Raw genomic sequence first — 27,801 nt, 5'->3', positions numbered from 1 at the left:
ATTACATCTCTTTGAAATTTGAATTCCATGCTTGGGAAACACATTATACAAACATGCTTGAGTAAATACCGATGCATAGAAACATCAGCTTTAAACAAGTATGCGCAAGTACAGCCATTCGCTTATACAGCTGGCTGTACGAGAACCCAGCATTGGAAAATGGCTGGAGTTTTTTTGCTAGTGCATTTTTCAGCCTCTCTCTATCCATGTCCATGAGGCCTTACAGCCGATTGATTAATCCATGAGGATCGTTCTCTACATTTTTGCCAAAATGTCCTCAAAATGACACGTATTCCTTTACCTTTTGGGGTTGGAGGTCTGTTGAATAGTTGGGGCCTGCTGTTTTTGGGATGAATTTCTACACGGACATGGCTTCCTGTTAAGAAAATTAGTATTTTAAATATTTGAAACTGTACATTTGAAAAAGATGTCCACACTGAAGAAATTCCTTTGAAAATTTTTAGCTGGTCATATACCTAAATTAGTGTTTAGATTAGTTAGACTATTCTTCCGCCTATTGATCCTAACAATGGGGCACCTTTCCCAATCCTACTAATTATTCTTTCTACCACTGACACCGATGGGGCATATATCCCTCCAATAATACCAGTGACAAAGTACTATTCCTCTCAGTGACAGCAACAATGGAGCACTGTTCCTCCTCCTACTGACCTAAACAATGGGGCTCTATTCCACCTCATATTGACTCCAATAATGAAGTACTAATCCTTTTACCACTGACACCAACAACGGAGCACTATTCCTCCTCTTACTGACTCCAGCAAAGGGGCATTATTTCTACACTTACTGACCCCAATGATAAATTACTATTCCTCCTACCACTGACACGAGCGATGAGGCACTATTTCTTCCATACATCAGCATGGGAGCACCATTCCACCTAGTGACACCAACAATGGAGCACTATTCTTTCTTCTACTGACCCCAAGAATAAGTTACTTTTCTTCCTATTATTGACCCCACTGATGGAGTACTATTTCTTTTATCACTGACACCAATGATGGGGCATCGGCGCCCAATAATGACAAGGCCACAGCTATGTTTTTTGAAGAGATGGTCACCATGGTGCAGATATTGGAAAGAAGGGATTATGACGGCAGATTGGCAAATTTTCCAAAGCCAAATACCAGGAAAGACAGAATTATGCAGAAGGTGGTGGAGTCCCTGTACAGCAAACATGATGTACAACGTTCCAAAGAACAGCTAAGGAAGAGGGGGTCAGACCTAAAGCTGAGAGAGCATGAACACCTTCACAGAATCCACAAAATCATTAAAAAAAGTAATTAACATATACTGTATTTAATTATGGTGCAATGGTTTCTGAGTCAGAATATCTTTAACCGCTTCAGCCCGGGAAGATTTTACCCCCTTCCTGACCAGAGCGTTTTTTACGATTCGGCGCTGCGTCGCTTTAACTGACAATTGCGCGGTCATGCCACATGGCTCCCAAACAAAATTGACGTCCTTTTTTTCCCACAAATAGAGCTTTCTTTTGGTGGTATTTGATCGCCTCTGCGATTTTTATTTTTTGCGCTATAAAAATAAGAGCAACAATTTTGAAAAAAACGCATTATTTTTGACATTTTGCTATAATAAATATCCCCCCAAAATATATAAAAAAAACATTTTTTTTTCCTCAGTTTAGGCCGATCGTATTCTTCTACATATTTTTGGTTAAAAAAAAATCGCAATAAGCGTTTATTGATTGGTTTGCGCAAAAGTTATAGCGTTTACTAAATAGGGGATAGTTTTATGGCACTTTTATTAATAATTTTTTTTTTTTTACTAGTAATGGCGGCGATCAACGATTTTTATTGTGACTGTGATGTTATGGCGGACATGTCGGACATTTTTGACACATTTTTGGGACCATTGTCATTTATACAGCGATCAGTGCGATTAAAAATGCACTGATTACTGTGTAAATGACACTGGCAGTGAAGGGGTTAACCACTAGGGGGTGGGGAGGGGTTAAGTGTGTCCTAGGGGAGTGATTACTAACTGTAGGGGGATGGGCTAGCAGTGTCATTACTCTGATCACTGCTCCCGATGACAGGGAGCTGTGATCAGTGACACTTGTCACTAGGCAGAACGGGGAGATGCTGTTTACATCAGCATCTTCCCGTTCGTCCTCTCAGTGAGGCGATCGCGGGTATCCCCGCAGCGATCGAGTCCGTGAGACCCGCGACCCAACTCGCGGAGCTCCCGGCCGGCGCGCGTGCGCGCAACGGCACGCCGGGGAATTCAAATGGACGTACAGGTACGCCCATTTGCCCAGCCGTGCCATTCTGCCGATGTACATCGGCGTGCGCCGGTCAGGAACCGGTTAGAGGTCTTTCTTTATAAATGCTATGTTGCATTGAGATGTGCTTGTGTATGCTCATCATGTTGCTTGTCTCTTGCATTCATATGTTTTCATTTTTCAGATCACACTAGGTAGGTAAAGTCTGGACATATTTCACTATCTATGCATGTCCTACCTCTTTTTGCATAACAGAACTTGTTTGCATGTTTTTACTTTGTATTATTGTGATTTCAAATTTGGATATTGCTGTGGATTTATTATTATTCTTTTTTTTAACTCAGAGAGACAAAGGAAATCTGCTTTGACTTCTGTTCCTGAGAATGAAAAGTGTGACAATGTCATTTCACTGCAAGATGACAACGGAGATGTCCTAGCTTTACCAACAACTGAATGTGATTTAGCTCAACAAGATCCTATAGCATTGTCCGGGGAGATTACTAGCAGCACAGGTATGTCTACAAAAACATACAGTACATGCACACAACTTTGATTTTTTTCAACTTTATTTACAGTACTTTTTTTTTCTTTTTTTTATAGGTACACTTTATCGAAGTTTTTTGCACTTGTCATTTGTCACTTTTGTATGACATCTGATCTTTGCACATGTAGATATGTGCATCCAGGGTTCAGATCTCAGTGGTGCATGTGCTGCCTTTCAAAAACCACTGGCACTCCTTTTTCATGCCCATGTACAAAGGAAGGCATACTATCTGCAATTTTTGTTTTAAAGAAAGCTATTGTTATGGAAATCATTGCTAAAGTTTATTACAGTATAAATCATTGAAAGGTCTGTTTTGAACACAAAAATCAGTGATAACTTTAACAAAGAATATATATGTATGTTGGTATTTTGTAATAATACTTTTACAAAAAAATATCATTGTGTAAACTCATTTTGAAATGTAAAAGTTTCTACTATGTTCCTGGATTCTCCATTGCAATAAAGTTTTATTATTGCGGTAATTGCTGGGTTTTTTTTTTTTTTTTTAGTTTGGTTATCTTTCTCATGCTGTGCTTGCTCATGACTAGGGATGAGCCGAACACCCCCTGGTGTCCAGAACATGCGAACAGGCAAAAAATTTGTTCGCACACGTGAACACCATTAAAGTCTATGGGACACGAACATGAATAATCAAAAGTGCTCATTTTAAAGGCTTATATGCAAGTTATTTTTATAAAAAGTGTTTGGGGACCTGGGTGCTGCCCCAGAGGACATTTATCAATGCAAAAAAAAGTTTTAAAAACGGACGTTTTTTCGGGAGCAGTGATTTTAATAAAGCTTAAAGTGAAACAGTAAAAGTGAAATATTCCTTTAAATTTCGTACCTGGGGGGTGTCTATAGTAAGCCTGTAAAGTGGCGCTTTTTTCCCATGTTTAGAATGGTCTGACAGCAAAATGACATTTCTAAAGGGAAAAAAAAGTCATGAAGTAATAACGGCTATAGTGAATTGTCTATGGGAGAAATCAAAAGTGCTAATTTTAAGGGTTAATATGCAAGTTATTGTCATAAAAAGTGTTTGGGGACCTGGGTCCTGCCCCAGGAAACATGTATCAATTAAAAAAAAAGTTTTAAAAACAGCCTTTTTTTCGAGAGCAAAATGACATTTCTAAAGGGAAAAAAAAGTCATGAAGTAATAGCGGCTATAGTGAATTGTCTATGGGAGAAATCAAAAGTGCTAATTTTAAGGTTTAATATGCAAGTTATTGTCATAAAAATTGTTTGGGTACCCGGGTCCTGCCCCAGGGGACATATATTAATGCAAAAAGAAGTTTTAAAAACGGACGTTTTTTCGGGAGCAGTGATTTTAATAATGCTTAAAGTGAAAAAATAAAAGTGTAAAATTCCTTTAAATTTCGTACCTGGGGGGGTGTCTATAGTATGCCTGTAAAGGGGCGCATGTTTCCCGTATTTAGAACAATCTGACAGCAAAATTACATTTCTAAAGGAAAAAAAGTAATTTAAAACTACTCGCGGATATAATGAATTTTCGGTCTGACAATACACATAAAAGTTCATTGATAAAAACGGCATGGGATTTCCCCACAGGGGAACCCCCGAACCAAAATTTTTTAAAAAATGCCTGGGGTCCCCCTAAATTCCATACCAGGCCCTTCAGGTCTGGTATTGATATTAAGGGGAACTCTGTGCCAAAATTAAAATAAAAATGACATGGGGGTCCCTCTCATCCATACCAGACCCTTCAGGTCTGGTATGGATTTTAAGGGGAACTCCGTGCCAAAATTTAAAAAAAAATGGCATGGGGTCCCCCCAAAAATCCATATCAGACCCTTATCCGAGCACGCAACCTGGCAGGCTGCAGGAAAAGAGGGGGAAAAAAGAGTGCCCCCCCTCCTGAACTGTACCAGGCCACATGCCCTCAACATTGGGAGGGTGCTTTGGGGTAGCCCCCCAAAGCACCTTGTCCCCATGTTGATGGGGAGAAGGGCCTCATCCCCACAACCCTTGCCCGGTGGTTGTGAGGGTCTGTGGGCGGGAGGCTTATCGGAATCTGGAAGCCCCCTTTAAAACGGGGACCCCCAGATCCCGGCCCCCCCCGTGTGAATTGGTAATGGGGTACAAATGTACCCCTATCATTTCACAAAAAAGTGTCAAAAAGGTTAAAAAACACAAGAGATGGTTTTCGACAAGTCCTTTATTAATTTCTTCTTCTTTCCCCTTCTTCTTCCATCTTCTTTCTTCTGGTCTTCCTTCAGTGTTCTTCTTCTTCCTCCATATTCTTCTTCTCCCTCCATATTCTCCTTCTCCATCTTCTTCCTCCTCCACTCTTCTCGTCCCGCATCTTCCTCCGGCTTCTTCTCCGCTCCGTCCGCACGATCCGCGTCAGTGGGAGTCTTCCGCCGTGTAATGCTTCGGTTCATCTGACACTTCTTATATAACGGAGGGCGGGGCCACCCGGTGACAGAGGGGGCGGGGTCACCCGGTTACATAAACGGGTGACCCCGCCCCCCTCTGACAACACGGGGAATGCCATAGGGAAGTCCCCGTGAAGTCCCCGTGCGTCAGAGGAGGGCAGGGTCACCGGGTGGCCCCGCCCTCCGTTATATAAGAAGTGTCAGAAGAACCGAAGCGTCACACGGTGGAAGACTCCCACTTGTGCGGATCGTGCTGGTGGGCAGAGTGGAGAAGAAGCCGGAGGAAGATGCAGGACGAGAAGAGCAGAGGAAGAAGAAGATGGAGATGAAGAAGATGGAGGAAGAAGAAGAACACCGAAGGAAGACCAGAAGAAAGAAGATGGAAGAAGAAGCGGAAAGAAGAAGAAATTAATAAAGGACTTGTCAAAAACCGTCTCTTGTGTTTTTTAACCTTTTTGACATTTCACAAAAAGGTGTCAAAAAGGTTAAAAAATCACAAGAGACGGTTTTTGACAAGTCCTTTGACAAGGCATTCATTTCTTCTTCTTTCCGCTTCTTCTTCTATATTCTTTCTTCTGGTCTTCCTTCAGTGTTCTTCTTCTTCTCCATCTTCTTCTTCTCCATCTTCTTCATCCGCTCTTCTGGTCCCGCATTTTCCTCCGGCTTCTTCTCCGCTCCGTCCTACCTCAGTGGGAGTCTCCTGCTGTGTGACCCTTCGGTTCTTCTGACACTTCTTATAAAATGGAGGGCGGGGCCAGCCCTCCTTTGCTGCACGGGAACTTCACGGGGACTTCCCTATGGCATTCCCCGTGTTGTCAGAGAGGGGCGGGGACAACCGTTTATGTAACCGGGTGACCCCGCCCCCTCTGACAACACGGGGGAATGCCATAGGGAAGTCCTCGTGCATCAGAGGAGGGTGGGGTCACCGGGTGGCCCCGCCCTCCGTTATATAAGAAGTGTCAGAAGAACCTAAGCGTCACACGGTGGAAGACTCCCACTGAGGCAGATCGTGCGGACGGAGCAGAGAAGAAGCCGGAGGAAGATGCGGGACAAGAAGAGTGGAGGAAGAAGAAGATGAAGAAGAAGAAGATGGAGGAAGAAGAAGAACACCGAAGGAAGACCAGAAGAATGAAGATGGAAGAAGAAGCGGAAGGAAGAAGAAATTAATAAAGGACTTGTCAAAAACCGTCTCTTGTGTTTTTTAACCTTTTGGACATTTTTTTGTGAAATGGTAGGGGTACATTTGTTACCATTACCAATTCACATGGGGGGCCTGGATCTGGGGGTCCCCTTGTTAAAAGGGGCTTCCAGATTCTGATAAGCCCCCCACCCGCAGACCCCCACAACCACCGGGCAAGGGTTGTGGGGATGAGGCTCTTCTCCCCATCAATATGGGGACAGGGTGCTTTGGGAGGCTATCCCAAAGCACCCTCCAAATGTTGAGGGCATGTTGCCTGGTACGGTTCAGGAGGGGGGGCGCTCTCTCGTCCCCCCTCTTTTCCTGTGGCCTGCCAGGTTGCGTGCTCAGATAAGGGTCTGGTATGGATTTTGAAGGGGACCCCCAAGCCATTTTTTTTTTAATTTTGGCGCGGGGTTCCCCATAAAATCCATACCAGACCTTTCAGGTCTGGTATGGATTTTGAGGGGGACCCCAACGCTATTTTTTTTTTAAATTTTGGCACCCCCACGCATTTTTTTTTTAATTTTGGTTTGGGGTTCCCCTGTGGGGAAATCCCATGCCATTTTATCAATGAACTTTTATGTGTATTGCCGGTCCGACAATTCATTATAGCCGGCGCTAGTACTTTTAAATGACTTTTTTTCCTTTAGAAAGGTCATTTTGCACTCGGACTGTTCTAAACATGGGAAACATGCGCCACTTTACAGGCATACTACAGACACCCCCCAGGTACAAAATTTAAAGGAATATTATACTTTTATTGTTTCACTTTAAGCATTAAAAATAATCACTGCTCGCGGAAAAACTGACCTTTTTAAAACTTTTTTTTGCACTGATACATGTCCCCTGGGGCAGGACCCGGGTCCCCAAACACTTTTTATGACAATAACTTGCATATTAACCCTTAAAATTAGCACTTTTGATTTCTGATTTCTCCCATAGGCAATTCACTATAGCCGACAATTCACTATAGCCACTATTACTTCATGACTTTTTTTTTTCCCTTTAGAAATGTCATTTTGCTGTCAGACTATTCTAAACACGGGAAAAAAGCGCCACTTTACAGGCATACTATAGACACCCCCCAGGTACGAAATGTAAAGGAATATTTCACTTTTATTGTTTCACTTTAAGTTTTATTAAAATCACTGCTCCGGAAAAAACTGCCATTTTTAAAACTTTTTTTTGCATTGATACATGTCCCCTGGGGCAGGACCCAGGTCCCCAAACACTTTTTATGACAATAACTTGCATATAAGCCCTTAAAATTAGCACTTTTGATATCTCCCATAGACTTTTAAAGGGTGTTCCGCGGCTTTCGAATTTGCCGTGAACACCCCAAATTGTTCAGCAAACGGGCGAACAGCCAATATTCGCATCAAACTCATGTTCGATGTGAACATAAAGCCCATCCCTACTCATGACTGATGTTATGAGGATAATCGTTCATTTTAGAAATGAACGTTCGTGCAAAGGAACTGAACTTCAGGGTACTTCTTTACGTCTTGCACATTACACACAACGATTTATTGCTGCCTGAGAATCACATTAATTTGCTAATTTGTTGTTCATACGGCAAAAAATTTCCAAACTTGTCCTTCGTTTTTTTTGGCAAAAAAACCTCACTACCGATTAGCGTTTTGTGCTCATTAACTGGCCGATAAATGAACAAACTTTCCAAATGAACTATGTTACTTTTGACCTCTCCCTCTCCCATTTAGTGTGGCTAGTAATTTGAAGACACATTTTGTACTATGAGCAGACTAGACTTGTAATGTTTTCTTCTGCTGACAGCCTTCACAGGACTCCTCTTGAATGTTTGGAATATTAGGAAGTGCATGCCTCCTTTCTTGTCTCTCATTTTATAACCACTACTTTAGAATAGAAATAATGGAAAAGAGGAAAAATCAGAAGCACCACATCCCAAAAAATACATTTATAAAGAAAAGGGACATTGAGGCCAAGAGCCGGCCCCGGGATTTTTAACGGTGCTGGGATAAATAAGGTAGAAAAGGTAGGATAAAAAGATCAAAGTCATTCCCTCCAGACACACTGGGCAGGCAGACGTTCCTGGATACTCTCCTGCTGATATTACAATTGGCTTTAACATTCACAAGCTCTTTGCGGTAGGCTGCAGGCGATTTTTCAGGTCTGATTGCCCAATATTTCTCTGTGGGTGCTCGAACCCTGTATGCTGCCCATTTCTCGGCTGTTATCCTGCTGCATTCAAAGAACCACTTATCCATATTTTCAGCAATCATGGCTTCCCATCATCTTTTGGATGTGATTTTTGGTATTTAAGAATTGATTCTACTTACCATATTGAAGAGAATTTCATCTACTTTTGCAATCTTTTTTATCCCTCTCTGCATGCTTTTCAGTGAGGTGTGGACTGGGGGGCATGAATATTCCTTTTGCACAAATCTACATTTTTTAATATACATCTTCCCTCTCTCCCGGTTGATCTAATGCCACATTATGTCTCCTGAAGAAGCTTAAGAAAGCGAAACATGTTGAGAAAGTGGTATTAACCTCTGTATCAATCAATTATCTTATCTGCCTTGTAAACATATTCTTAGTGTTTTTCTTTTTGTCACTACTTTAGAATAGTTATGGTACTTTTTTAACACTTTCCAATTTGTCTCTTTTCTGGAACACCAGTTCATTGTTTGCTGCCTTTTAAATAAAAATGGATGGTGAATAATTTTAAAATAACAGAGAATTTCGAATATTTATATATGCTTCAACATGTAAGTTTACACCTTTATTTATAAGATGACAGCTTTTGCCCTTAGGAACTAAGTTCTTTGTCCTTTTGAAAGACATACCTCAACTGGTACTTTTAAGTAACTTGATTTAGCCTAATTAGCTCTGGTTTGGTAAATTTGACTCACAGTTTCAAACAGGTGAACAAGCTCAGCAAGCATGTCTTACCCTGGCTCTCATAGCTACTGATGATATGTCTTCTGGATGGTGGCTTCTGCAGAGATGGTGTCACAGCTAGAAGGAATGGCACAGACTTATCACTAAATAGGACAGAAACAAGAAAGCATCATACAGAGACTTTTTTGTATTTACGAGGCCTTGTATTTATGAAGCATGGGTTACTAGAAAAGCTTGCTGTATGTAACAAACTGCAACAAGGAAATCTGAAAAAAGAGAGAACAGCTGAAGATAGCAACTAGATTACTCATAGCAACCAATCGTATGATTTTTTCCATCCTTCGGATTTTCTTGCTTTAGTTTTTATACATTAGTATATTATAATGAAACACAGTTCTTTAATTTAGTATGTCAGATTTCACTCTGAAAACAGCATACATCCTAGGGCCCATTCAGACCACAGTGCATATGTGTCAAAATGCCATGTGTGTTGCCTTGCATTTTGGTGTGCAATGTGATGTTTTTTATATGTGTGTTTTGATGCACTTTTTTTTGTTTTGCTAAAACACACGTTTCTTTTACTTTTCTCTGACAGGAATTTCAGCACATTGTAATGCCTTGCACTTTGTTTAATTGCAGCCAATATCATTTTTGACCAGCACATACCAGTGCGGTGCATTGGTGTAAACTGGGGCAATTAGAAACAGGCAGTTCCCCTTGTCCATGCTTTGAGGTTGGGTTAAGAAACAGCCAAAAGCAAGTCTTGTGAATGGTCCCCTTCCTTTTCTAATTTTGGTGACTGAATTTAGCAATTAACAATAGTTTTTCATGACCATTGCAAACCAAGCACCTGCAAATGTAATAAAACCCACAGTGTGAATATATGCTAAAGGTTCTAGCATATTCAAGTTTATTCTGAGACATACACTATATTGTCAAAAGTATTGAGACACCTGCCTTTACACGCACATGAACTTTAATGACTCCCAGTCTTAGTCCGTAGAGGTTAATATTTAGCTGGCCAACCCATTGCAGCTATAACAGCTTCAACTCTTGTGGGAAAGCTGTCCACAAGGTTTAGGAGTGCTTGCTTTGATTAATGCAGTGGTGCGCAGTCATGTTGGAACAGGAAGGGACCATTTCCAAACTGTTCCCGCAAAGTTTAGAGCATGAAATTGTCCAAAATGTCTTCGTAAGCTGACGCCTTAAGAGTTCCCTTCATGGGAAGTAAGGGACCAAGCCCAACCCCTAAAAAACAACTCCACACCATAATCCCACTCCACCAAATGATTTGGACCAGTGCACAAAGCAAGGTCCATAAAGACATGGATGAGCGAGTTTAGGGTGGCCTGCACAGAGTCCTGACCTCGACCCAATAGAACACCTTTGGGATGAATTAGTGTACAGACTGCGAGCCAGGCCTTCTCATCCAACATTAGTGCCTGACTTCACAAATGCGCTTCTGGAAGAATGATCAAACATAGACACACTCCTAAACCTTGTGGACAGCCTTCCCAGAAGAGTTGAAGCTGTTATAGCTGCAATGGGTGGGCCAACTCAATATTGAACCCTACGGACTAAGACTAGGATGCCATTAAAGCGGTTGTATACCTGCAGAAATGTATTTTTCTTTTTTTAAACCTGTAAGGCAAAAGGTATAATGAGCTAGTATGCACTGCATACTAGCTCATTATGAAATACTTACCTTAGAATGAGGCGTCGGCAGCTGATCCCGGTCTACGTCAAGGGAGCTGACATTTCCCCTCTGCGTGTCTTTCGGGTTTGCGGCTCCGACGCTGTGAATGGCCGGAGCTGCGATGTTGTTACTCCTGCGCAAGTGCGTGGGAGACTTCTGGCAGCGTCTGCTGGACCTTCAGCCGAATCTTCACAGCGCAAGCGCCTCTGATGTCAGCGGCTATGTGCAAAGTGAATATCTCCTAACCCGTACAGGCTTACCTGTAGGTAAAAATACACTACACAATACCAATACAATACAATACCACTTTAGGGTTCATGTGCGTGTAAAGGCAGGCATCTTAATATTTTTGATATTATGTCATTGCAGGTTGGATTTATTATTAGATGCCCAACTGTACTGTTGTATTACCATTGACCAGTTAATTATGATAGTGATAACATGAATATTAATATACACAGTGTAAATAAGAGCATGATGACCTTCCATTTAGGACACATTTGCATCCATAAATAAATGGTGTCTTATGACCTCTATGTTGCCAAAATATTGCATTCTGAAGCTAAAACGGGATTAATCGGGCTTGTGACTTGGACACTTGCACTGTACATAATATCCTTGTTAATCATCACCGCACTCTAGTAAGAGCGGTATTTAGTGAAAACAAGCTGAACCATTTATTCATTACCAATTGAATCGTTTTCCATAAAGAGAATTCTTTAATTAATTCAATTGTGTTATCACTTTAGTGCTGATGGAAAGTGGACCTAATTATAATAATTCATGTAAAAATGGAGTTGGTAAGAACTGCAATCAGAATATACTATTTCAAATTTATATCTAATTAAATGTAATTGTAAAAACAAGAAAAGTACCGTAGTTTAAAGACTCATTTTCATTTTTATGCCTAAAACATGCATTTTAATAAGGTTTCTTAATCAACCCTGTCAGGTTAAAATGTTAAAGGTTCTTGCAGTAAAAGTTCTGCAGCCTTTTTGGATATCTGTGTCCTCCACCAAGCACTGTGGTCCCATCTTCTATCAGTACAGGACATAGCAGTGGCATAGGGGTCAGGGGGTGAAAACATGGAGATTGGCACCTGACACTTCCTGGTGTTGGCTGCCAGGTAGTCTTATGGAGACCCCTCAGGGGAGCTCTGTATAAAAGCTCCTCTATTGCAAGGACCTTTCATCTGCATATTTTAAACTTACAGGATCTCTCTAAAGAAAATCCATAATTTTTACTGTTCTATCCCCTATGGAAACGGCGGCTACTTCATAACAGCAGCTTGTCTCAGCTCTGAGGCTGTATTTACAAAGCAATGGTAAAACGTCTGTCGAGGCATCTAATGTGAATTCATCCTGAGATCTTTCCTGAGACAAGTATAGAAGCCCATTATGTGTCACCTGAAACCGAAGCCTGCGATGTCACCACTGTCCCCACTAGCAGCGAGCGTCCATCTTCACCCCTCTTCCTTCCAGGGCCACGAACTCTGGCTCTGTGACTGGCCGGAGTTGCGTGACGCATGTGCGTGGGAGCCGCCAGTCGCGGCATCACCCCAGCACGATCTGCCCTTTCTAAAGTGCGCATGCGCCGTAGTCATCGGTGCATGTTTTTTTTGTAAATATCTCCTAAACTGTGGTGGTTTAGGAGATATTTACAGCACCTACAGGTAAGCCTTAATATAGGCTTACCTGTAGGTAAAAGTGGTTGTACAGGGTGTACAACCACTTTAAGAACACATTATAACACAGAGTTCTCCAGGCCATGGTTCTCCTGCAGCCCAAAGTCCGTGACAATACTCCCCCCCATTCCATATTCCATAGTCCGGCAGACCCAGCTAGATCCAGTACGGGTCAGCTTGGGGATGTCCGGGAGCTATATTACAATCAAAGTTCAGTTTGCCGCGAAAGTCCATCTGCGTTGCCATTTTGTTGGCCCGGCCTGTACTGCACAGTAAAGTTGTAGAGCTACAGGGCAAGACTCCATCTCAATAAGCGACCACTGATACTCGATTTAACTAGATCAAAGGGTTGTGGTCCGTGAGCACCGTGAAGGATTGTCCATAGAGATACGGCTGAAGTTTTTGCAAGGCCCACACCAGCGCCAAGCATTCTTTTTTTATGGCTGCATACCCCACCTCCCGGGGTAGTAGCGTGCAACTGATGTAGGCAACAGGGTGCTCACTGCCGTCAGCTCCCACTTGGCTTAACACTGCTCCCAAACCGAAGGTGGAAGCATCTGTATGTACACAAAAACGTTTGTTTGGGTCAGGAGCAGCCAAAACTGGGGCAGAAAAGCATTTTTCAGGCGCTGGAAAGCATTTTCACACTCTGGGGACCGCAGGACCTGGCTGGGAAGATACTTTCTGGTCAAGGCAGTCAGGGATTTAGCTATTGTGCTATAGTCGGGAACAAACCTCCTATAGTATCCTGCAGTGCCTAGGAATGCCAAGACCTGGGTTTTCGTCCGGGGGGGTGGGCCAGTTGGCAACGGCCTCTACCTTAGCTGGTTCAGGACGCTGTTGCCCACGGCCTACCCGATGCCCGAGGTATTGAACCTCGGACATCCCTATGCTACATTTTTCTGGCTTTAATGTTAGTCCTGCAGTCCTGATGCGATCTAACACAGTAACCAGATGGAGTAGATGTTCCTCCCAGGTATCGCTGTAGATCGCAATGTCATCCAGGTATGCACAGGCATAATCCTGAAGGCCATTGAGGAGTTGATCTACCATCCTCTGGAACATCGCCAGAGCATTTTTCATTCCAAATGGCATGACCTTAGATTGGTACAAGCCAAAGGGGGTGATAAACGCTGACTTCAAAACAGATTCCGGGTCCAGAGGAATCTGCCAGTACCCTTTTCATAGGTCAAGGGTAGTTAGGAAATTACCTAGGGTGATGCGGTCTAACAGTTCATTGACCCGGGGCATGGGGTAGGCATCAGTCGTTGTGCAGTAGTTTCATTGGCGGTAATCTACGCAGAAGCGGGTAGTACCATGTCACTTTGGCACTAACACTACTAGGGATGCCCAGGGGCTGTTGGAGGGCTCGATGACGCCTAAATCGAGCATGTCCTTTATCTCCTGCCTCATACCCTCTCTCACTGACTCAGGTACCCGGTAAGCCGCCTGCCATATAGGTGGCTGTTCTGGGGTTTCCATTCAGTGCACTGTCATAGTAGTGTATCCAGGCTTGGTGGAATACCTTTCCTGATGCTGCCTAAGAGCCAGCCTGGCCTGGTCCTGCTGCTCCGGCCCCAGCTGCCCGTCTGACCTCACTGTCTCTACATCTGCTCTGTCCCCATCTCTCACCGGTAGCTCTGGCAGGGGAAGATTCTCGGCTGGAGCACATATGGCAGCTATTTCCTCAGGCCTCTCTTGGTACGCTTTGAGCATGTTCACATGGAAAGTCTCTTTCATCTGAGCACTTAGCTACCAGGTAGGTAGTGTCACATATTTGCTGCACTACCTTGTAGGGTCCCTGCCTAGAGGCCTGTAATTTGTCCAACTTGGTAGGCTTGAGGGCAAGAACTTTCTGCCTTACAGCCAAGGTGCGATTCCAGGCGGTACGATTATACCACTGCTTCTGCCGCCCCTGTGCAGTCTGAAGGTTCTCCCGTACGGTGTCCCTGAGTTCCTTCAGCCAGTCCCTGAGCGCTAGTATGTACCCTACCACAGAGGTCTCTTCATCCCCTACACCTCCCTCCCGATGGGTTCTAAGTAGATCCAGTGGCCCCTCACCCGTCTCCCATACAATAACTCAAATGGGGAGAACCCCATAGATTCCTGCGGCACTTCCCTGTAAGCGATCAGGAGGTGCGGCAGAAATTTCTTCAAATCCCGGTGAGAAGTTGCGAACGTCTGCAGCAATTGCTTTAGCGTTCCGTTGAACCACTCACATAGTCCATTAGTCTGGGGGTGGTAGGGAGAGCTGTGTATAGGCTTAATTCCACAGAGCTTCCACAACTGCTGGGTTAGGTCCACAGTAAACTGAGTCCTTTGGTCTGAGATAATCTCCTGAGGTAAACCCACCCTGGCAAAAATTCGGAGCAGGGCCTCCACTACTGTCTCTGCATGGAACTGCCTCTGGGTATTGAGTAGCATAATCCACCACCGTAAAGATATATCTCTTCCCAGAGGGACTGGGTCGGGGTGATGGTCCTACCAGGTCTACAGCTATCTGGCTAAAGGGCTCAGCTATGATCGGTAGGGGGTACAAAGGAGCTTTAGACAGGTCACCCTTCTTTCCCACACGCTGACAAATATCACAGGTATGGCAATACTTTCTAATATCCCCTGTTATCCCTGGCCAGAAGAATAGCTGAGTCAAACGGTGAACAGTTTTGGTCACTCCAAAGTGACCAGCTAAGGGAATGTCATATCCGATGCTAAGCAAGTCGCGCCGATATTTCTGCGGCACGACCAGCTGTCGCTTGGGCACTGGATGAGATCCCTTCCCTTCAGTCACCCGACAAAGTAATTCCCGATCCCACTCTATCCGTTCCCTTTCTCATCCCCCGGGGTCCATCCCTGCCCTCTCCTGGTAACTAGCTAATGTCGAGTCAGATAGTAGTTCCCGGGTAAAGTCAGTTGGAGTAGCCCAGGTAAAGGGTGGTACAGTCTGGTCGGGGTTAGGGAAGTTAGCCTTCACCTGGGTCCCATCATCGAGTGCCTCCTTAGCTCGTCTTGCTTGCTGCCGGGTGGTCACAGGGAAGGCTTCTGGGGATAAATCCACATGGAAAGATGTCCCAAATCATTTCAAAGTAGAACATCTGCAGGTATCTCTCTTATAACTCCAACTTCCACGTCTCTGTATCCCGAGCCCCAATCCATATGCACTTGGGCAGTAGGGATGCGTAAAACTTTGCCTCCAGCCACTCGCACAGCTATGGACCTCCCGGTTTTCCCAGTCATTGTAACCATCCTGGGTTGCACCAAAGTAATAGTAGCTCCGCCGTCCCTGAGTCCTTGGGCGGGTCGCCCCTTCACCCATACAGCCTGTCGGTGATGCCTGCGATTGTCATCGGCAGCAGCTTGTATCGGGTTCACCTCATGGAGTAGCCCAAATTCCTCTTCACCCCAACCAGTTGAGGTAGATGGTGGGGCGGCTTCCAGGTAATGAGCAGCCGCTTGGGCTGGGCCAGGGGCAGCATGGTTCCATGAAGTGAAGTTGACATTTCGAGGACAGTTAGCTCGTTGGTGTCCCATTTGATTACACCCATAACAGCGAGGCCCGGTCTTCTTGATGGGTATAGCCAGTCGGGCCATTGCAGGGAGGACTACTGACTGCTGGGTGGATGGCTGGATATGGGCAGGTGCTGGTGGTGGTCTGGAAATGCCACGAGGCTCCAGCTGGTGGGATCTCTGGGTATCCATATACTGGTTGGCTAGTTCCGCTGCTTTGTCTACCATCAAGGGCTTTTGGTCTTTGACCCAATGGCGAACTTCACTAGGGGATTGGTTGTAAAACTGTTCCAGTAGGATCTGTTGGGCAGCATTCGGTAAGGTAGTTGCCTGACAGCCGGAGAACCATGCATCTACCGATCGGGACATTTGATGAGCCCATTCTGTATAGGGCTGGCCCTCTTTCTGTTGTAGGCTGCAAAATTTGGACCTATGAGCTTCAGGGGTGATTGCATATCTTGCCGCAGTCGCTCCTTGTCTCACTTGTAGTCTTTTTTGTCTTCCCCAGGCATGGCTTCAAAAGCATCCAGTGCTCGACCAGACAGCTTGCTGATGAGGATGGTGACCCAGTCAGCTTTGTCAATTTCCTAGGGATCGCACTGGGTCTCGAAGACATGAAGGTACCAGTCGATTTCCTCCACCCCATTCTGGAAGGGTCGAAAAGCTGCTTAGGGAAGTTTCTTGCGGCTACCCCATTCTGCAGCTGCAGTACCCCTGATCTTCTTCTGAACCTCAAGCATTTTCAGACGTGTCGTGTCTGCAATTATCTGGGTGATCACCTCTTGGGGGGGTGTATAGGAACAGAAGCCACTGGATATCTCCCTGGAGCTCGGCCACCCTGGACCTCTCCATAGCTGGGCCTCTGCTTCGATCGCTCTCCATCAACTTGGCAATTAGAGTTGCCTTTGAATTATTGCTGGCATTCTGTCCCCTTGATTCCAGCAGATCCTTGAATGTGCTTCGCTTAAGGCTGGAGTAGCAAAGATCCATCCGACAAGATCTCATTGGTGGTTTGGATGTTCCAGGCACAAGAAAGCATCCCACTGCTGCACGCTCATGCTCTCGAAGATCTAGAGCCAAAGAAGAAAGAAGCTCCTCAGGAGAGAACAGCCACAGGCACCGCTCCCATTCTAAAAGGAAGTAAAAAAAAAGGTAGCACACCTCATCTTCTCCTGGGCAATACCAGCGCCCTAATAAAAAGACCCGCTGGGCTTGTGAAACAGTCCTGATGCCCAACAAGCTTGTGTGCAAGGGCTGCCTGGAAGAGTTTGCTGTGGACAGAGAGCAGGAGACTGCCCAAGTGTCAACCTTACTGAAGAAGGTGAAGGTTATCCCAGCCAGACGCCAGTGGTGCCAGTCAGGAAACCCTGGTAGAGGATCAACCAGGGACTTCAGCAGGTAACGCTCCTCATTTCAGCACTGTCTCTGCAGAATCGGCACAGCAGGCGGAAGCTAACACTTCCTCCTCTTCGAAGAGTGATCCGGAACAGCTCGGGTTTAGCTTTTCCCTGGTGGAGCCATATATCGAGGCAATCAAGCAGGCCATTACATGGGAGGAGGAGGAGGAGGCCCCCAAGAAGGCGAAACCCTATTTTCCATTCCTCCAAAAATGCCAATCCTTCTTTCCTTTCATGGAGGAGATTAAGGGCGTCATTAAGCAAGAGTGGCAGAACTCTGAAAAAAGGTTCTCATTCAACAGACTGCATAAGTTATATCATACAGACAGTGGGGTAATATGGCGCACTCTGGATATGACAATATTGTTATATATAAATGGATATGGGGTGGGTAAGACAAATGGGGCAATAAAATAAGTCCATCAAGTTGAGTCCATGTAAGGATAGCTTTTATGCTGTCCACAGGGGGCTGCCAGTTCAGAAGTTTTGGTAGGAAAAAACGGAAGTGACGCCGCCTGAGTGCGCCGCCGATCACTGTTCCAGCCATCCGGAAGCGCTGTGAACCAACAGTGCGGCAGGAGGATGGCCAGATCTCGGACCATACATCCAGGCCATTGACACCAGCGTCCACCCGGAAGCCAGAGCGGATGAACCGTTCTTTATGCCTGTACCCTCTACCCTTTTGTGAGTTTATTCATATCTTTTGTTAACTATTAAACTGTTTACTTGCTGCACTTAGAGGGCGCTGTTCTCTTGCCCTTCTTGCATAAGTTACAGTATATCCCCTGCAGGAGGCAGATATAGCCTCACTTCACTCCCCTCCTGTGGTGGATGCAGCAGTGGTCAGGCTGGCCAAAAACGTTACCCTCCAAATGGAGGATTCAGCCTCCTTTAAGGACGCAATGGACAGGAGGATAGATCAAGCGGCCGGAGCAGCCTGTCGTCCAACTGTGGCCCTTACCTCGGTGGCCAGTGCCTTGAAGGTCTGGATTCAAAATGTTGAGTCAGCCATAAAATAAGGAGTTCCAAGAGGAGATATTATTCCGTTCCTAGAGGAACTCAAAGTGTCATCCGATTTCATCTGTGAAGCAGCCGTAGATACGATCAAGTGTTCAGCCAGAGCTATGCTGCACTCTGTCACAGCTAAAAGGGCTCTATGGTTAAAATCTTGGGCCGCTGATGCATCATCAAAACAGAATTGGTGCAAGATCCCTTTTGACGGCAAGGCCTTATTCTGCAGTAAGATGGAAACGGCCCTCTAAAGAGTATCAGGGGGCAAGTCAGGCCTACTTCCACAGGACTGGAAGCAGAGGCGAACAAGTAATTTTACCAACATATCTAATTTCTCCAGGTCCAGGGAGCCAAGATTCAACATCAAACCAGAGGTTCAGGTGGCGGCTGGAAGGGTACACAATCTACCTTCTTTAGGCCACATAGCCAAAAAGCCATGAAAGTCCCGCAGGAGTCTGCAAAAAAGCCCCAGACATTTGCAGTAGGATCCAGGCTGGCACACTTTGCAGATGTCTGGGTGGAGAATTGCACAGACCTGTGGGTGAAGGCAACAGTCACCTGGGGCCATTTCTGTTAGTTTCATGGCGCCCCTCCTCCGGATCATTTCTCTCCCACCAAGATCCCAGAGGCTCCACAGAAAGCAGCAGTTCTGCTACAATATGTACAAACATTACAAGCACAGCAAGCCGTAATACAGGTTCCATCTTCAGAAAGATATACCGGGTTTTACTCCACCGTGTTCATGGTTTGAAAGAAGGACGGAGACTGGTGTCCAGTCATAGATCTAAAAAGGCTAAACCACTTTATCCTTCTGGAAAGATTCAAGATGGAGTCCATCCACACAATCATCCAGGCAGTACAACCAAGCGACTGGATGCTTTCCTTGGATCTACAGGACGCCTATCTGCATGTCCCAATCCTGCCCTCTTTTCAGAGGTAACTCAGGTTTGCCATTGGGCGCACACACCTTCAATTCACCAGCCTACCCTTTGACCTATGCACGTCCCCCAGAACATTCACAAAGGTTCTCATTGCAGTATTAGCCCCACTCAGAGTGCAGGGTCTTCAGGTCTATCATTATTTAGACGATGTCCTTCTATTGGCCAGGGACCAGAGAGAACTCCTGACACACGAAGATCCTTATCGACACCTTACAGAAGTTCGGTTGGATGATCATCATCAAGAAGAGCAAGCTTGCCCCAACCCAGCAATTGGTATACCTGGGGGCACAGTGGAATTGTACTAAGGACACCCCCCAGGCTCGATATTTAAAGGAATATTTAATTTCTATTGTTTCACTTTAAGCATTAGTAGAATGACTGCTCCTGAAAAAACTGCAGTTTTTAAACCTTTTTTTTTTGCATTGATACATGTCCCCTGGGGCAGGACTCGGGGTCCCAAATACTATATAATGGCAATAACTTGCATATAAGCCTTTAAAATGAGCACTTTTGATTTTTCAAGTTCGTGTCCCATAGATTTTAACTGTGTTTGTGTGTTCGTACAAATTTTTTGCCTGTTAGCAAGTTTTGGTGCAAACCAAACCCGGGGGTGTTCGGCTCATCCCTAATTGTAAATAAACTAACATTGTTTAAACAGTACCCACCCTGTCAGCTTGTTATTTATCACTAGTATGCTGCCATGTTGGCATCAGGAAAATAAAAAATTGTATCAAATACTTACTGTAATTTTCCTTTCCTGATGCCAAACCATGGCAGCATACGGACCCACCCTTGTACAGTACATTTTGGTATGCGACTTGTTACAAAGAATGGGGGGGGGGGGGGGCTAACTATGCCTTTATTTATGCTATTCACTGGTCCTGAGGGAGTGGTCAAGAGGCAGAGCTCTATCAATAGTATGCTGCCATGGTTTGGCATCAGAAAAGGAAAATTACGGTAAGTATTTGATACAATTTTCCATTTTCAGAGTCTTTGTTGTGATCTTTGAGAACCTCTAAGACCCCATACACACTAATTTATTGTTAGCAGATTTTTTTCTTCAGATTTACTAAAACCATGTAGTGCAAGGGCCTGCCTGATTGCATACAAATTGAAATGCTATGTGCACACAATAGGATTTTCCGACAAAACCGTGGATTTATTTCCTACGGATGTTGGCTGAAACTTGTCCTGCATACACACAGTCGCACAAATGTTGTCGGAAATTGCGAACGTCAAGAACGCGGTGACGTACAACAGGTACAACGAGCCAAGAAAAATTAAGTTCAATGGCCAGTGAGGCTCTTCTGCTTGATTCCGAGCATGCGTGGAATTTTGTGCATCGGAATTGTGTACACACGATCTGAATTTTCGACAACGGATTTTGTTGTTGGAAAATTTGAGAACCAGCTCTCAAATTTTTGTTGTCAGAAATTCCGATAACAAGCTCACATCGAACATTTGTTGTCGGAAAATCCTATTGTGTGTACATAGCATAACTCTTAAGGATGACAAATATCTGCAGAAAATCTAATAGAGTGTATGGGGTCTAAGGCCTGATTCCCACTTATGCATTTTTAGTGCTTTTTGCAGATTTGCATTACAGTCCATTTAACATGGTTTCCTATGGAACACGTTCTGTAGTGCAAATCTGAAAAAAGCACTAAAAATGCATAGGTGTGAATCAGGCCTAAGGCTCGATTCACATCTATGCATGTTGCTTTTGAGCGTTTCTGTAGTGTTTTTTGTGATGCTTGCCCGTTTTTGAGCAGCGTTTTTGCAGCGTTTTTACAGCGTTTTGTGGCGTTTTTGCCGCGTTTTGCGATTTGTTATTTTTTACAGTTTTTTTTTTTAGACTGGATACAGTCTAAAAAAAAAAAACACCAAAAACGCAAAACGCGTCAAAAACACACCAAAAACGATGTAAAAACGATGTACTTGCGCTTTTGATGCTGGTCCATTGCATTCTATTACATGCAAAACGCTGCATTTTGCATGAGAAAAAGTCCCTGACCCTTTGCAAAAACGCAGAGGTACAAAAATGCATTGATGTGAACATGTTCCATAGGAACCCATGTTAAAAAATTCCCATGCATTTCTGCAAAATGCAAAATGCATCAAAAAACGCGTTAGTGTGAATGGAGCCTAAGAAGGAATACCTTCACATTAAACACACCTGCAGAATTCAGGGATGGCTTTTTTTATGCTATTAATGTCCATAGTCTAGGCACAAGTTCATTTAGGTGTAACCCCCATTTTAGATGATAACTTTCTTTTGGACCCCTCTGTTAAAAGATGCGATAAAAAAAAGTACAATAAAAAGATATATAACATTTAATGTACACATCGTTAGTTGCATTTAACTTTGCTTTTTGTCTGTTTTATAATATTTTTATTTTTAACTCCTATATCAGGAAACAATAGAAATTTTTAATGATTTTACTAAATAAATGTGTAGACACGTTATAACCAATTCTACTCAAAACATGCATCTTTTCATTATAGCTAAATTGTGCATAGGTTAGAACATCTTCCATCTGTTGTGTGGGTTCCTATTGGGGAGATTTCCCCTCACAATTAAAATAAATTGCTCTTGTTGAACTCTCTGTCTACTTTGGGGAGATTCTGCTTACTTCCTGTTCTGGTGACCACAGAGGAAACGAGTGAGAATCTAACCAAAAGAGATACAGCAATAGACTTTCTGCCTTACTTTTATGCTGGTTTATGTGAATACTAGTTCATGCCCACATGCAGCCATTGATATCTTTGTGCAGCTGTACACACCATCTGGACTTCACAGGTGTGGAAAAAAGCCAGAATTTTTCTGCACTAACCTTTCACCAGTTTATCTATGTTTAAACATTAGGTTTGGCTGGACTAGAGCCCTTAACAAAAGCCTTAAATCAATTTCATTGTTGTCCAGTTTTTGTTAGTTTAAGGCTGGGTTCACATTTATGCAAATTGGATGTGAGTTTTTTAGAGAGCGGATAACAAGTTTGGACAGGCACCGTTCCCACTTCTGCTAGAATCATCTAGGCGATCCCAGCGGAAGTTCACTCACCCCTGCCTGCAACCTTTTGGACCACATGACAGGTCCCGGGAGGCTGCGGGTCCCATACACAAATCACAGCACAACTTGCAGTGGGGAGCTGGCTGTAAGGTTGCAAGGAGTAACAGCCGGCTTCCCACAATAAACATGGCGGCACCGGGAATCCAAAGACCAGCGAAGAACCAGCCCAAGTGAGGACAGCTTTTGATCCCTGGACAGGAAAATGGCTTTTTATTAAGGCCTCATGCACACTGGATGTTTATGGACGTTATTACAGCAGCTGTTTTTGGCTTCAGATGTTTTTTTTTTCTAGTTAATAAACTCCCCATCATGTTATCCTATGTGTCCATGCACACATAGGCTGTTATCAGCAGTTTTTGGCTGGGGCGTTTTTTGGCTTTAAAAAAACGCCTAAAACTAGTGGGTTCTGAGAGGAGTTTGTTCAGCTGTAAAGATGCTCTAACTTCAAAAAACGCTGATAAACGCAGAAAAACACAGCTCACCAGCATTTTTTTTTACGTTTTTGATCCATTGAAAAAAAAAACAAAACGCTAATGCGGAAAAACAGTAAAAGACGCTATTGCAAAAACGTTAAACGCTGAAAAAACCACTAAAAACCTACTTACGTTTTTATAACGTTATTTTAACCTCCAGTGTGCATGAGGCCTAAAAATCAGCTAACTTTTATTTTTCAAACAGACTGAAAAGTCTCTTTAAACCAAAAACCGAAAAATTTAATATATTGCAGCTTGCCAATCCTTATATGTGATGACTGTATTAGATTTGGTTTTTAATCTATTTTCCCTCAGGTTTCAGCTGGTGATCTGGCCAGTAGCACATCTCCTGTATAAAAGTGCTCCCACTCTGGATGAAGGAGCACAGTGGGCACATTTGGACAGCAGCATTGTAAGTACCCCTGTCAGTAGTGGCGGCTGGTGAGCTTTTCTTCTGGTGGTGCGGCAAACAACCAGCACTACCCCCCCGCTTTTGGTCTGCGTGGCACTGATGCACCCCCCCTGAGCACACTGTCAGCCAGCACCCCCCCCCCCGGGAGGTCCGGCACTTACTATGCGGTGGGCTGTGTCCTCCAGGCAGCGGCGGGTCCGGCTCTGGCGTGTCTCCTCTTCCACAGTGCTAGGCATCCAATAGGATTGCCTGGCTCTTTTGCCAATCGGGAAACAGGTCTCACTGACCTGCCTTCTGATTGGCCGGGAGTAACTGTAGTGTGAAAATAGCGAAAAATTCATTTGCTATGGTCACACAATTGGGTGGGATCTGTGCCCCGAGCCCACCCAATTTTGAAGCCTATTAGAGCCTCAGGTGCTTCAAAAAACACACCCCCGCCATAGGAATAAATGTGCCCGGCGTCCTGAAAGGGGCCAGGTACATGGATAGGGAGGGTGGTGGAGGTGTTAGGGGGAGTGGCGCCCGTCTGCCCCCACAATGCACTGGCCGCCCCTGCCTGTCAGTGTTAATTGGTTTGTCTCAACCTTCTAGGGGCTTGTTCACACTTGACTAAATTTCTATAGAATTAGTATGGACGTTAGACTTGCGTCAATAAGCTTTAGTATGGGCGTTAGACTGGCATTTTACAAGCCTTAAAAACACTCCCCAAACGCCCTATGTGCAGTTTTGAATCATTTGGTGAGCGTTAAGATATGTTAAAACTGCTCCACAAATGGGATATTACAGGAAATAAACTAGATTTAAAGCCCCACAACTGCACTGCAAGCATCTGCCAGGGCATTTGCGCAGCATTACCATAGACTAGAATGGATGGGGTTGTAAGGCTTCAAACGCCTCCTGACTCGACATGAGGCTTCAATTTTGAAGCGACGCTAACGCTTCATGTTTTAATAATGTAAATGTAATGTGCTGGTTATTGTATCATTTGCATAGGCATTTGAGGGGCGTTTTTAAGGCCTGCTTTTAATGTCAGTGTGAACTTTATATTACATTACAATACATTACTGCTTTTGGGTTTAAAAGAGAAGTATGGTTTTATTTTTTTTTCTCCAGAATCATCATGCTTACCTAGGTGGATGCTGCATCTGTCCCCTGCAGCCTCTGCACTGTGAACCGAATGGTCGAACACCGCCGATGGCTCGGTTCTCACAGCTCCCCGAGAGGAGAGCTGCTGCCTGTCTATCGGCAGCTCTCCTCTCTGCTCCTCCATGCTCACTGGAGCGCTGAGCTGTGGAGGGGCGGGAAGCGGCCGTCTCAGGCTCTCAGTGGCTCGCTGAGAGGCTGAGACGGGTATCAGTCCAGGCACCTGGCAGATCCAGACTTTGTCGGGATGGCGTGGTGCCTGGACTGATTTCTCTGAGGTCAGCAGAGAGAGGACTTCAGACCGATCTCTGCTGAATATGGGTCACAGGAGTGCAAAAGGAATTGCACTCCTGTGACCCATTGTAGAAGTCCAGCCAAACGAGCTTAGGCTGGACTTCTCCTTTAATACTGATTCAACCAAAGTTTTAAATTAACTGCATTATTGACTTGTTTTTGTTAGTTTTAAGATCCGTACTTAGTAGCGTTGCACCCGTACCGGTATTGGTGCCAATACTAAAACTGTTACCTTCGGGATTTCAGCCCCCTCCGGTGTGACTTTCTTCAGCGATTCAGGTGTGAATTGTCAAAGAGTATTACAATGGAAATCACACCTGAACCGTGCTCAAAATCATACCAGACTCTTTAAAGCGCACTGCGGCCGACCCGCACATATGTGGACTGGCTCCCATGAAAAGGTAACAGGTTCACACGTCATGCAAAACATTGATGCAGTTCAAAACATCCAATTCAAAACATCCAAAAGCATCCAATTTGCATACATATATATATACATATATATATATATATATATATATATATATATATAAAATTGTCACATGACACTAAACAGAGGTATTGGTAATTGGTTTCGGCGAGTACTTAAGAAAAAGTATTGATACTTGTACTTGGTCTTAGAAAACTGGTATAGGTGCATCCCTAGTACTTGGTAGTTACTTTGTTACATTTTTCCAGTTTGAACAAGACACACCAAAAAGTTAAATAACTTAAACTTCACTGTTTCATATGATTTATATTGTTTTATCTTTGCCAACATTAAAGATGGCTCCTGCGGTGCTGCTCATTGTTGGAGTAGTTACTGCTCTGCAGCTGTCATGTTATTACGTGTCCTGCAGCAACCTTTATTTATTAACAAAGCACTTACCCAAAATAGCCAATCAAACTGCAGCTGTCTGTGGAGTGAAAGAATTATTCTGTTCCTTGTTCGCGTACATAGATCTTTGTCTAATATATTAAAATCTCAACTCTCCGGGAAATGTGATATTGGAGGCAGAACAAGAAAATTGCAAAATTTGTAAATAAAAGTATTCCCTCTCTATTCGGTCCATATGTGTTTCAAAAACATTCACAATTTTTTTTTGTGTTGCATTGTGTGACTATGGGGGAGATTTGCTGAAACTGGAGAACACAGAATCTGGTGCAGCTGTGCATATTAACCAATCAGCTTCAGTTGTTCAACCAAGCTTTGGCATTAAAACCTGGAAGCTGATTGGTTACTATCCACAGCTGCACCAGATTCTGTGTGCACCGCTTTTAGCAAATCCCCCCCTTATGTGCACAACAGAATGTGCATTCTATGCAAACTCCCCTGTTATAGGCAGACCCACATGGTTGCAACGTGCAAAATGTAAAAATGGTATGTTTTTAAACAATGGAAACCTCAAAAGCCTTTAATTGTATAACAGGAGGCTATAGATGACAAATGGTTTGCTTTTTGAAAGTCTGACTACTCCAATGTCAAAGCTTGCACAAAGGTGGAGTCACACTTAAAGGTCATGTTAGTGTTTTTCCACACACACACACACACCCCCATGCACACCATACTTGTTTTGTACCTGCTGTCTCTCGAGTGGCGTTCTGCTTGTCCTCTGCCATCTGCTTTTCCTGTGACTGGACAATCAGCATCAGGTCTATGCGTAACGAGTCCTGCCTAAGCTCCATAGCTGATAGCAAACACTGTACCGTCAGATGAGCTGCTGCAGTGCCTCGGCGATCTCTGTGCTGGACAACGTGCAACAAACCCCAGCTTTTACTTCCCAATCCCCTCTCCTACCCCCTCCCTGCACAAGCAAGGCTAACAAATTCTGGCTGCAGAATCCAGCTTTCCATTAGCACCCTGGAGAAAGGGGACCCTGAGGACTCTGTACTGAGTTACTCTGTTAACTGAGACCCCCCGCGGATGGGGTTTCCTCTCGTTTTCCTGGGACATGGTTTGCACACCTGTTCTGCATTATGTGCCAGCCTTTTCTGGCTCAGTAAGAGCTTGTTAAAGAGAACCCTTAGGAAATCTGCCAAGTGTAAACCTGATTTTACATAGAAGTTCCTGCCTCTTACAGCTCTTACGGCTAAATAACTCGGGTCTTTGTAGGCAGTTTACTAAATAAAATGACTACATGGCAATAAAACCTTGTTCACAACTCTGTATTTGAACAGTTATGCAGATACCAAGCCTCCAACAAACACATTTTATTACCCCCCTAGAACAAAGTGCCAAGAGCAACATCTTGGGTGTTGGGGGCTGAAGAGGTTAGCGTTCTGTTGATCCCATAGCACAACCTCCATCAATTGTTTGGAGTCTGAGTATAAAGTTGGCTGGTTACCATGATAGACTAGAAAAAGTCTTACATGTTGAGAGGTACCAAATTAAGTGGTGATGCTGTCCACCATTAAAGTGGTTATAAAGCTTTTTTTTAAAATAACAAACATCTCTATACTTTCCTGCTTTGTGCAATGAAATTGCACAGAGTGACCCTGAACCTCCTCTTCTCGGGTCCCCCCGCTGGCGCTCCTAGCTCCTCCTCTATGTCCAGTGCCCCCATGGGAAGCTGCTTATCATGGGGGCACTTGTGCTTGCTTGCTCCCGAGCCCCGCTGCTGCGTCCATTGACACAGATAGCTGGACTCAGCCCCGCCCCCTGCTCCCTCGTCACTGGATTTGATTGACAGCAGCGAGAGCCAATGGCTCCTGATGCCCCAGCAAAGCCAGTGAGACCTGGAAGTGAGGAGAGAGAAGAGCTGCAGAGCTTTTAATGTAAGAGCTTATGCACATAATTTTCTTTACATTAAAAATTGCACCCAGCTTATAATGTCACAGCCTGGCACCACTATTCCTAGTGCAAGTGTGGCCGCTTCCCCGATCAATCCGGGTAAGTCTCACCACTTCCAGGTCCCAGCAGAATGATGCCACTTC

The 27,801-nt window shown here is 44.3% G+C and overlaps 1 protein-coding gene across 4 annotated transcripts in view; it reads right to left on the bottom strand.

The window, feature by feature from the left end:
- LOC141139440 (uncharacterized) overlaps positions 1-26,842 on the bottom strand; it is a 74,068-nt gene extending 47,226 nt beyond the window's left edge. The window contains exons 1-3 of one of the 4 annotated variants that reach the window (XM_073625516.1): positions 26,448-26,842; positions 9,315-9,380; positions 302-376 (exon numbers count right to left, since the gene is read on the bottom strand). In XM_073625516.1, coding sequence (XP_073481617.1) covers positions 302-376; positions 9,315-9,380; positions 26,448-26,553 — 247 coding nt within the window. In that variant the 5' untranslated portion in view covers positions 26,554-26,842. Of the gene's footprint in view, positions 1-301; positions 377-9,314; positions 9,407-26,447 lie in introns of all 4 variants that reach the window. The other 3 variants (XM_073625518.1, XM_073625517.1, XM_073625519.1) reach the window with 3 other exon arrangements.
- Positions 26,843-27,801: the final 959 nt, after the last annotated feature.

This window comes from Aquarana catesbeiana, linkage group LG04 (assembly GCF_042186555.1).
Source record: "Aquarana catesbeiana isolate 2022-GZ linkage group LG04, ASM4218655v1, whole genome shotgun sequence".
Lineage (NCBI taxonomy): Eukaryota > Metazoa > Chordata > Amphibia > Anura > Ranidae > Aquarana > Aquarana catesbeiana.
The sequence above is the reverse complement of the archived record's forward strand: the minus strand, read 5'-3'. Positions and strand labels throughout refer to the sequence as shown.